This window comes from Corvus moneduloides, chromosome 8, assembly GCF_009650955.1.
Source record: "Corvus moneduloides isolate bCorMon1 chromosome 8, bCorMon1.pri, whole genome shotgun sequence".
Taxonomy (NCBI): domain Eukaryota; kingdom Metazoa; phylum Chordata; class Aves; order Passeriformes; family Corvidae; genus Corvus; species Corvus moneduloides.
Genome location: NC_045483.1, coordinates 30,736,749 through 30,749,152, shown reverse-complemented (window position 1 = coordinate 30,749,152; position 12,404 = coordinate 30,736,749). Strand labels below are relative to the sequence as shown.

The 12,404-nt window shown below is 37.4% G+C and overlaps 1 protein-coding gene across 1 annotated transcript in view; it reads left to right on the top strand.

Moving 5' to 3' along the window:
* RTKN2 (rhotekin 2) overlaps positions 1-12,404 on the top strand; it is a 34,464-nt gene that overhangs the window by 3,810 nt on the left and 18,250 nt on the right. The window contains 7 exon segments of the mRNA XM_032116250.1: positions 1,234-1,292; positions 4,880-4,933; positions 5,862-5,979; positions 7,362-7,562; positions 12,122-12,132; positions 12,135-12,164; positions 12,167-12,214. Coding sequence (XP_031972141.1) covers positions 1,234-1,292; positions 4,880-4,933; positions 5,862-5,979; positions 7,362-7,562; positions 12,122-12,132; positions 12,135-12,164; positions 12,167-12,214 — 521 coding nt within the window.

Below are 12,404 nucleotides of genomic sequence, written 5' to 3'. Positions count from 1 at the left end.
TTCAGAATCGTGGTGCAGAGACACTGTTGCTTTCAGGTTATTAATTTAATGAAATACTATATTGCAGCTTAGCATAGAAACTCTCTGAGTACACGCTTAGCTCCAGTTAATTGTATCTGTAGGAGCAGTTCCACTACTTTTTGCTTTCAGAAATGTTGCCTTATAGGAGAAATTTGTTGGAGGAAAGAGCAGCATTTTCTGTCAACTATTCTGAAAGCTGATTTTAAAAACTAGCACGATATGTGTGGTATTCTGTAATTATTGCATTTGTACTGCTTTTTCCTACTAAAATAAGGACTTTTGTAGTGATTCATCTTGTATGAATCTTATGTTTTTAGTCTTATGATCTTATGTATCTTATGCTTTTAGTGATGGAATAATATCAAGTGTGAATATGTGCTGATTTACCCAGCTCCTTGTCTTTGATGTCAGCGTGCACAGAATGGTGATGGCACATGTCCAGAGCAGGGCAGGGCTGTTTGGACATGTCTCTGAACAGCTGTATTGTGTGCTTGACTTGTAACTGCCATGCATTGCTTGGATTTCTGTCTGCAGGGGTCCTTGAGGTGTCCGTGGAGGTCGTTAGAAGAGATGCACAAGTTATTTCTCTATTGTTTAAATTGTGTCTTTGGTAGTTGATAGTCCATTTGGAGTTCTTTTCTTTTGATATTTGCTTCAGACCAGAATTTGTTTAAGGCTCAATTGTGGCAGAGAGAGAAAATTCTGGGGTTTTCTAGGGTCTGTCATTCGTGCGTTCTGAAGATATTCCAACTGCCTCTGGAAGTCATGATACTGGTAGCAGCTAGAAATTTTCATTTCATTAATAGAGGAGGAGGCAATTCTTTAAACAATAATAGAACCGGTAAATTAAGTTGCATCTTCATTGATGTGTACAGAAGGGAAAAATTGATAATGTTTTTGATCCTGTAGGATCTGGAAAAGACAAGGAAGATGAATCTACTTGTCTTTTAATGCTCAGGTTACATAAGCTTTGGAGTAAAATCTTCTAGGGAATTTTTAAAAATGGTGGTGTACCTTCCTTCCAGATTATGCTTAAGAAACTAATGACTCATGTGTTAAACCAGAGATACCAAAATTAACTTTAAAGAAAAGCATTTGAAATGAGCTATAATATGAAAATCCTGACGCTTCTTGGTGTTTAAAGGGTTGAGTTTTAGATGTCTAAATGCACAGATCTCAAATCTCTTTTTTTCTTTTCTTCTTTTTTGGCAGGTTTTCAGAAAATGGGACAAAAGACCGGATGGCATGCAGAGCAAAGGTTGCTATATCAGGTAAGAGGCTGGGTAGTCACTTAATTATAGGAGCTAATTAGCTGGACAGTGGCTTGTAATACAAACTATATAAACAAGTTGGTATTTTTTGAGTGTGTCTGTGGTTCAGAGGCATCAATCCTCTAATGCTTCAAGGGGACTTGTTCTTAAGTCTCACGTGGGCTTTTGAAGATCCTACCTTCTGTTTACATTTTACTCACACGGCCTTCCACAGAGGGAAATACTTTTTTTTCTGTTTGCCACTGAACACTGAAAGCATTTCAAAACTAACTAAGTATGAGTGTGCTAAAAACTTTTTTCTCCTCACAACAGCAGACTTTGAAGTGATAGTACAGGGCACGTCTAACAAATTGAGAGCAGAATTATAACTAGTATGCAAATGCTATTTAGGCAATGCAGATTATGTTACTACAGCAAAGGTACAGTGGTATGGCTTCAATGCAGACCAGTAACAAGGATATTTAACAACCATTCCTGGTGGGCTGGTACGCTGTTTTCTAGCCTGTTCCCAAACTTCAGCACTGTGGATTTATTGCTTCCTTTGCCTGTACCAATAGTGGATGTTACTACGTTCAGCATTCCTGTGGCTGTTCTGCCAGCTTTGCAAACAGATCTGATTGTGCTCCCCGACCTGCCTCATTAAGAATAAAATAATGTAGAACAGCTCACTACTGAAACTGTTTCAGTTAATTCTGCATATTTTGATGTATCTTTAAGCAAGGTAACTTCTAGTAGAAGAAGAGTGACGAGTACATGGTTCCATAATGTTTTCTGCCAGCACAGCTGTTTGCAGAATGTGTATCTGTCTTTCCTCCTTATGGTAGTTGGATGAAAGCATCTGTTTGCCTGTCTGCTGTGGTTGCACCTTTTTTCACATTTGGAGAGCTATCTGCAGTGAAGACTTTAGGGTCATATAATACACTTCTGCTAACTTTAGAAAATCAGAGTTTTTTAAGAACTCTGTTTTTAGTATGAAAATTTTGTTCAGGATATGAAAGATTTAGCTTGTTTCTTTTGGTGGGAGAAGACCATGGAAGGGTGAAATACACCACTTTGTACTGGGCCCTGTCTGTTGATGATTCTGCCCTGTTACCAGCACAGTGGCTCTCAAACTGGAGGTTATGTCCTCAGAAGTGTGGCACAGATCAAGGTGAAGAGGAGGAAGAGCCAACTTGCCTCCCTGTGCAGCCCAGCCTGGGAGTGCTGGATGCTGCCGTGCCTTGCCCCTGTTCAGATACTCACGCCAAGAAGCCTGGCCAGGTCCAGCTAACAGCAGGAAAGCCTAAATGTTGTTCTTGGCCTCTGCTGATTTATTCTTTCTATAGGTCACCTGTTATTACCTCCTGATTTTCTACCGCCAGTAATCCATCCACTTATAAATTTATTAGCGTGTCATATGGTTAGTACATGCCTGATGATGATTACCAAAAAAATAGGGCAGTCGTGACCAACACCAAAAGTTCGGGAAGAGCTATGCAGGACTACTGAGGAATATGCTCCTACAGAAAGCAATATGTCAGATACTGTGTGGGAAGTGCATTCCTTAATCCACAGTTTTTCACACTTTTATCATTTTTACTTATCCCCCACATTTTTGAATAAATTATGTAATTTATGTTATTGTACCAATTGATTTTTTTGTCAGAAGACAATACATCAAATGTTTATCAAAAAGCATAATTATAATTTAAAGTAATTTTATAAAGGAATCATTGGGTTTAAACTTGATTAATTGTAGTATTTGAATGTAACCGATTTGCATCCACACAGATTTACAGCTCATGGTAACTGAAATTAAGGTGTGTGAAAATTGATCTTTGTTTTTGATAAATGACAGCTCTTTCAGTCCAAGAATGAATTGAAAGCTGATTTACAAGTATCGTGTTATCAATCATTGTTCAAGGATTGACTCATGATTTTCTGACTAAGGTGTAAATTTTTCAGCTAGCAAGATATTGAAAGCGGCATACAGAAGTAATCTTTAATCTAGTACTCTAATTGCTAACAAGGTCTATTGAGCGCATTAAAATTGTCATTCAGAGTTTGCTATGATTAAAGATAGAAAAAGCTTTTATTTGTTTTCACATATGAATGTAGATTTGAGACCTTTGTATTTTAGGAAAGAAATGTTCTGCGCTTTGTCTCTGACAGAGACGAATATATATATATTTAAAAAGTTTGAGAGAAACTTCTGTAATGATTTTAATGAAACTATTTCTCTTTGTGTAAAACCCCCTATTTTTAGACATGCTTGCTATGCAAATGCATCTTTAGAAGAGAAAAGCAGTTTCAGTACACGGTGATGTATTGATTTTTAGGAAGTTAGAAGTCTAAAGCTGTATGCTGGCAGTTCACTTGAAAGTTCAGTAGTTTTCATGAACACTCAAAAATAGATTAATTTGAAACTTTCAGTTTTGAAATAGCTTTTATAATAAGACGTCTCATAATAAAAATTAACTGAAATTTGAATTTTTCATTTAACATCTGAGACAGAGTGACTATATGCAGTTTCACCTCAATCAACAAGAAGTTTTGTGGGTAAACCCCTGTAGGAATGCATGACAATCTGATGCCAAAATACTGGCACTATTTTGCATCTTAGCATAATGTCTGGATTTTTCCATCAGCCTCATATGACGACAGCACTGGAGTCAGCAATGCTTCTTTATAACAATATTGAAGATTTTTGTCACAAGACAACTGAGCTGGTGCTGGTTGCTGCTGCCATCATGTGTCACTTAATATATTGCATATACTTTTAAACAGCACCCTTGTACTTGAGAAACCAGCTTTGGATTTATAAAGCCCCCACAGCATTTTTCTTTTAACAGGGGACTAATAAAAAACATTATATCTTAACCTGAGCCCTCAAAGCTGGAGGAAAATGTCACTTAATACTGTGTTGGGTTTAGTAGATAAATTGGAAAATTTATTGAAGAAAATACTTTCCTAATATTAAAATGACAGGCATGATTTAAAATAATGGTTCTGTAATTGCCTCTCTACAATGGTTCTGAAGTAGAAGGATATTTTCAAGTTAAGAGAAAAAAGATTTCTAAACTCTTTTTATGCCGACTAAGACAATTCTCGCTGGGAATGTGATTACAAGTGGTATTTTCTCAGTGGTTAGCAAAACAAGACTGAAGTGCTTGCAGCATAAGTATCCCAGTCTTTTCATTAGAACAGGAAGGCTTTCCTCGTGGAGTGGGATGAGCGGTTTCCAGCACAAGGCAAGCAGGGTTTTGGTTTGCATCTATGCATAATATTGGGCTCAAAGAATACCTCTCAGAACTATGTTACACAGCTTCTCTGAAATGTTATTTCAGGTACTTTCAAATGAGATTTAAAATATTCTTTATTCTAGCATAATTTCTAAACCGAAATGACACTTCAAGTTGAACTAATTATTGAATTTTCTTTTGATGTGGATAATAAACTTGGAATAATTATGCTGTTCTCTGGGTGGAAGGCCCTGTTACCACCAGAACATCAGAAAAAGAAACAAACTTTTTGTAATTTGTTTTGATCGCAGATCTACAGTATTGACTATAACTTAATTTCCCTACCTTCTTTTTTCCCCCCTTTAGATATTCGAATACCATTAATGTGGAAAGGCTCTGATCACTTCAGCAATAAAGAAAGTATGTAAGATGTAATGAATTACTCTGATAAGAAATTGCTTATGCCTGTAAATTTAAACTGAATGAGGAAGTTCATACTCATTTCAACCTATTTTTTAACCTTCCATTAAGTCCATGTTTTACTCTTTGTTGTGTAAATGCTCGTAATTTGAAGTTGCTGGCTGTAGCAAGCTGAGTTAGTTCAAAGTCCTGTGGTTCTCTGTGTTTAAGCCTTACTCTCTAAAGAGCCCTCCTGAGGAAGAATTCCAGAGGAAGCAACAAAAAAAATGTTGTATTAAATGGTTAACTGAGAAACTTCTGATTAAACACATTGTTCTATGTCTTGTCTGCATTTGAGAGAGTATATTGGAGGCTGTTTCCAGTGGGAAATTTAAATGAAAGTTGACTGTTGGTGTTGAGTTTATTATTGGATAGCCTTCAAGTACATGCATTTTGCTGTGTCATGGAGATTAATCCTAAATCTGTTCCAGCTGTCACCTGGCATTGATTTCACTTTGATTTTCAATAGGGTCAGAGGTGCAAAGCATGGCAAAATAGTCTAATCCTATGTAGCACATTCATAAAATGATACAGACTTTGGATCAAATGTTTTTTTGGGTTTTTTTTTTGGTGTAAAGTCAATTTTACTAAACAAAATTACATTTTTACTAATGTTTTTGAAGTTGCTAACACACACTATACCTGATTACTCAACTTTTTTTTTCTTAATAGAGGTAGCCATTTTTTCCCTTTGTGTATGTTCTACCTAGACAGCAGCTTTGATAGGTCAATTATCATAAAATCCTATGATAAAAATTTCTGGTGGGAAGAATTTGAGGGCAATTCCTTAGAGGTCTGAATTACCATTTTGTATAGTTCTGCTTACTGGAAGTGTTTAGTATTGTGATGTGCAATGTGGCTAATAAAAGCTTTCTCTGGCTCTCTCCAGAATCACAGCGCTATGCAGTGTTTTGTTTGTTCAGAATGGGAGCTGAGGTTTTTGATACTGAGGTGACTATTGTGGATAAAGCAATAACAGATATCTGTTTTGAAAATGTAACCATATTGTGAGTATAATTTACATCTGTCGAAGGAAGTACAAATATTGTTTTCTTTTGAAGGTGGATGTGATTATGAATAAGATTGGCTGAGGTCCACTAGGTTTTGCTGTGGGCAAAGGAATCAGTAGAGGCTCTGTTCATTTTAGTGGGTGGAGAATCTGGAAGGCTGGTTTTTGTGTACAAAATGAGGCTGGTTGTAGATGTGCTAGTTGATCTGTATTTCTTTTCATTTTTGCCCTGCTGAATCATTTTTCTTTATATAAAGAGATAAACAAACATCTCCAGGACAGCATTAAATCAATGCTAAAACCTGAAAGCATTATGACAATATAGGTGTAAATGTTGCACCAAGTGTTTCAGTGTTATTCTGTCCAGCAGGTTACAGTCTCTATCCTCATGTAACATCTCATGTTCTGTTACACCTACCTGAGCATGTGCTTGACTCCACTCCCTGCCTTTATTTTTTTATATCAACAATTTAGAGTCTGTCTCCTGAGGAAGACTGGCTAGAAAGCTAGAACTACCAAAAGCTTTAAATCAGGATCCTGAAAACTGAGTTTAAGTCAAATTTTAAGCGCTCCTAAATACATGTTCAAGTTAAGAGTGGGGACAAAGATTCAAGTCTCCTTCTTCACAGATATGAGACTTGACCATTATAATTTTCTGTGGAACACTGGAACAAAAGCAGAAAAGGCACCCTAACTTGCCTTTTATCCCCCAAGGCATAGAAAGACTTGATATAAAAGCTTTTGGGATGATTTTATTACGGCATCTGTGTAATGACATTATTTGTACCTGAAAGATGAGGTTAGGCTTCTGGTTTGATGACTAAGCTTGAGAACAAGAGAATCAATAGAACTGAAAACTGAGAAAGACTGTGGGCCAGACGATGCAGCAGTAGGTAGTTAAGTTGTGAATGACAGATTTTATTAGATAGCATTTTTTTTTCAGTAATTTGAAGGGGATGGGGTGCAGCTAAGATATCTTTCAAACAGTTCAATCTGATTTAGGACCATAAGCAGGCACAGGTTTTCAATCATGGGATTTTTGTGTAACAGTAGAGGGCGGATTTAAGTGTGTTTGAATGTGTTGCCTGTGTATTTCCATAACATGGGGTTTTTTTCCGTTTTTAACCTAAACGTTGAATTTCCTGTTTGTAATTGTTTATGGCGCAATTATAACATCCATCTCATGACCTCAATGCTAAGTTACTGCTGTGTACTCTAGTCCTTAATTCCATATTAACGTGTGTCTGCGCCTGAATCTTATGGCATTGCTTCCCTTGATTAGAAATATGTTATTTAATCTATAAAGTAGCAGCAACATTCCTTGGCTCCGTGCACAGTTTGTTAACAAACGATCTGAAATCTTCTCCTCCCCCACTTCAGTGATGAAGCAAGCCCAGATTTCCAGGTGAAGGTTGAAGTGTATAGCTGCTGTACAGAGGAGTCTTTATATATAACAAACACTCCTAAGAAACTGGCAAAGAAACTTAAAACGTCCCTCAGCAAAGCTACAGGGAAGAAACTCAAAGCTGCACTGGAGGAAGACAGCATTGAACCCCTTTTGCCTGCTGACCCAGTCATCCAGTAAGCCACATATATTGATATTCTGGTTTTATAGCTTTTACAATAGAAGTAGACCAAATAGATTGTAAATTTTTGGCAAACTGCCAAGGAACTGATTCTTTCTCTAGTTGCCCATGTGAAAAAAAATTTACATTTTAAATAGGAAATGAGAAAGTAGGTGTGAATTCCAACCATGTCGCTGAGCCTTGGGGCCTGGTTCTGATCTTGAAACATACGAGCAGCCTTTATCTTTGTGCTCCACAGCCAGACAGCTGGTAAATCCACTATTCTTTCCAACCTCCATAATATTTTTAGTTTGATCTCTAGAGGAAGTTGAGCTTGTACAGTCTGTCTGTGTCTCTCTGTCCATCTACTTCTCCTCCTCCCCCCCTTCCCCATTTACTTCCTTCCCCATACTATTTTTGCACCTAGCCAGTGTTGCTCGTACTTGACAGACAGGTAGATATGTCTAAAAGTTACAAGTTGTGTGAAATAACAAAAAGTGTGTATGTAGGCAGGAGAAACCACTCCAGTACCCTCTGCCCTAATTCCACTTGCCAGCTTTTCAGTAAAACTGGACTGCCAAAGGCACTTTATGGTTACGGGCTGCTTAACAGGAGATTTCTTAATTGACTTCAGCACAGAACAGTTTTCAGTGTTCATAGGCATAAGTGCTGTTCCCAGTAATTTACCTGTGTCCTTTTAAAAATTAACTGCCTACTAATATTTTCCAGCAACTTTAATTTCATTGGGATTTAAGCAGACCAAATACCTAATTTGAAAATACTAATAGCATTTCTTTATTTTATTTATTTATATTTTTTTAGAAAGCAATTTTTTCAAGGAATTACTTTTTTTTGGCAGCTGACAGTAAAGAATCAATGCTTAACTCTTGCCAGGTGTTGAGTGTAGTCTTAGTCTAGCTTCATATATCTATTTCCCAGGATTTTAAAAGGAAACATTCAAGCATATTCCGTCTTCGTTGAACTGATATTACTGTAAACTGATATTGCTGTGTGACTCAAAAATAGACATCCGAGAGATCTTATCCACAGAGCAAAACAGATTTTATCACTAACTTTCCAGTGGGTTCCACCTAATGACAATGTATTTTTCAATCTGCATCATGTCAGGTGGCTGTGCTTTCCACCAGCTTCAGCTGGGCCATGACACACTATCATTAGACACAGTTTGAATCAGATATAACCACTGGCTTCTTTGCTTGAATATAGACTGCCTGGCTTTTAAGGAAGAAGCACCAGTAGACAATTTAAACAGCTGCCTCCTCCCCTGGGTTTTGCTTTTGGTTTCTCAATTGAATTTTCCTTTCCTCCATCTTGGAAGTTTGTTGTTTCTGCTGTAGATAATCATCTCACAGTGACTATTACTTTCTTAACACAATTAAATGAACAATGAAGTGTTTAATGATGGCTTTGCTGGGTGATTAAAATAGTTGTTTGGAAAGAAATGGGTTATTATAAGCAGAAAATAAGTTGTCCAGTTTTTTTAATGGGTTTTCCCCTAGGATTTATATTAGTTAGACCGTGGTATGTAGCCCTTATAAAGGGGAAGAGACTGCAAGACTACAAGAGATCTTTCAAGTATTCCCTGAGAGTTTTACCAGTCCAGCAGGGGAAATTAAACTGCAACAAAAAAGTGAACTTTCTATATTATGCGAACACCTTTTCTCTGTAGATTTCATTTGTACAAGCCTTTTTCTTTTCAGTGCACACATGAGTGATATTCTTCATTTCCCAAAAACTCTGTGATCCCTCTGTTCCAAACTTCTTGGCTTAGAAACCTCTCTAGTTAGTGAGGAAACTGTCAGACTTGGAACTTCTTGAAAGAGCATAGTGACAAAGGGCTTGATTGGTTGCTTAGGTTGGTTAATTTGAGTTATACTGATATTCTCTCTTAATTATCCCTCTTTTAGTTTCTTTACAGTCTGTTGCCTGCTTTGTTTTTCAATTCTAGCTTAAATTTTTTTTTTTTTTTTTTTTTTACATTTTTCCTAGCAGAAAAAATATTCAGTGCAGTTTTACTATTAAATGCCAGTGTAACTAGGTTGCTCTTTGGATAAGTCGCTGGAGTCTCCCTCAAGTGCCTGCTCATTCACTTGCAGAGCTGGCCTACACATGCACTGGTGGTTGTGTTTGATGTATTGTCCTCCACTGGGCTGAAGGTGCAGCAGCTTCCGTGTCCTGTGTTTGAGTTGGCAAATGCCCAGTGATATTTTGCTGGAAGTACACAGTCTAATCTGGTGGCCTCACTTTTATGGTTGGGTTCTTGTTAGTACCTGAAGGTTATATTTGGTTTTGCTGTCTATTATTTAAGATCTGATTGAAAGGTGAGCATATTGAATTCTTTTTTTTTTTTTTTTCACTCACAAGTCTTCCACTCACTCCTTCACTCGCTTTGAATGAATGAACTAAGATTGGGATTTCTAACATTGGGTTTAATATTCAGCAACAGATTCTGGAATTGAAGATGTTTTAATTAACATACATTGATAGAGTGTTATAGTTACACCTTCCCACACCGGGGTCTGTGTGGAAACTTCAGTGCCTCTGTCTTTTGATCAGTAAACAGATTAAACAACGAGCCTTTGCCACAGGCATGTTGTAAAGATGAGCTGATTTTTTTTTTTAATGAAGTTGTTACATGGTAAAATACTATAGATATGCAAAGTACCGAATGAGATGCAGCAGGCAGACTATTCTTTGTTATACAAAGAAACTGCCATTTAAGGCGGTTAGCTAATTCTGTGAAATGCAAAGGAAAAATACAGTCAAGAATCCTGATTAGCCAGTTAAATCTGAAAATATTTGTAGATTAAAACTTTTCTAAATTATACTGCAGCTGCCTGAAAGGAATGACTTGTATTTTAGAATGAAAATGTTACAGTGAAGCATATTTTAAAAGTGAAGTAGCTATTTTTTTTGGCAAGGTTGTTGTGGTAATTAGTCATGCTTTAGAAAAAAAAAGTAACTTTAGAATCAGCACAGCAGTTTTATCTGTGAGAAGAAACTGAACTTTATGGTACAGTTTAAATAGAATGGTAATGCATTGCTCAACTGCATGGTCAAACATAATCAGTGGAGAACCTTTTGTTAGGGAACAGTCTAGCAGGGAATATATACAAATGCTGATGAGTTTTTGTTCAGATTGCCCTCTTGAAGTGCTTCACAGCAGTGGTTTTTCACCCAGAACGTGATACTGTATTTAATTTTCTTTTTGTTCCCTGGAGACAGATACATAACAGACCTCCCCTCTAACAAACTTCCTACTTTTCCTCTTTCATTAGGGTTAGGGGGAGGTAGACAATCTCCTTGTTTATCTGCAGAGCCAAAGGTCCGAAACTGTATGTTTCCACTGTGCCAGTAAGAAAAATAAAATTTGAAAAATACTAAGATGGAAAACTATTTTTGGTGATTTTAGTTCAATAGCATCTTCTCAGCTCTTATACCACCAAGATTTCTTATGTTCTGCTGAAGATATGTTGAGGAACTTGTGCTAGATCCTGTTGGGGAGAGTAGTTAGTGATTTGGAGGGTTTGTTTCTTGTGGACTTTGTTCTAACTGCCATTAGCTAGGTGGAATTCTTACTGCATTGCTGGACTGTAAATCTGTTACTCGGTCCGATGAGTATTTTAGGGAAAAGGTTAAACGTACTAAATTTATACCAGTTTATTCCAAGAATTGCATTCCACAATTGCACTGTGCTGAATTGTAAGAGTGATACTTTTTTTCCCTAGGCAAAATACAAAACTAAGATAAAACATTCTGAAACCTGTAAGCCAATAAGTGAAAAAAAATCCTTTATGCTACAAAACTGACTGTAGGATTTCTGCACAGATTTCTGCATGTGAATAATCAATCTATTGGATCCTATTCAAAATACATTATAAACAACTGGTCTATAAAGTGTAGTCTGCATAGGCAAAGCAAAAGAGCAGGGCAACATGGAGAAGCAGTATAAAGCCTTTTAATTTTTAACCTGTATTTTCAGATAAAGTTTGTCATCCGTTGTTCTATTAACTATAGGAATTTTTGAACCTATTGCCAAATCTTACTGCTTTAGGCCTAGGAATAAGAGCTGTAATGCTATTGGAAGTAACTTGGTGTCTGACTAGAGGAGAGAGGTGCTTGGAGCATCCAGAGGGTGCAGAGGGTTTGGATAGCGCAGCCTTTACCCCTGGGTTTGGCCCCTCCTGGCTCTTCAGGAAGCACGAGCCCAGCTTGTAGGCAGTGGCCACATGAGAAGTCTCTTGGCCAGCAGGTCCCAGAGAGGAGGCAACAGAAAGAGTTGTAATGAATGATGGCATTGGCCTGGAAGTTGTGGGGTAGGAGGAACTGGAGATACACACGTGGAGGCAGGAGGTGAACAGACTGCGGAACAGAGAACCAGAGCTACAGGACGCTGTGTGGAAGAGGTTGGGGGGTGGCAGTCTGTGGTCACTGACAGGTGCTGCCGTGCACCTTGGTGTTCCCTTGTACCCAAATGTGGTATCTCAGGCATGTCTAGACCTGAGCAACATCAAGCAGAAAATGTCCTAAATGTGCCATTCTCTTTCACATTAGTGGTGCAAAGTACAGTTGCTAGCATACACCACTTTGGGGCTGGAAGTGCTGAGGACAATTTCAGGACCCACAACCTTACCATTACAGGAAATGGTAAGTACATACGGTACCAATTTAAGGAAATAAAAAACCAGTAACATTTTGCATTAAACTCTTGTAAACTAAAGAGCTTAAAGAGATTATTTTTCTTGATACTCAATATAGAACAACTTTAATAAAATATTTAACGGCTCTAAAGCAGGCATCGGTACACAGCTGAATAAACTATAAGTTGAGTAAAATT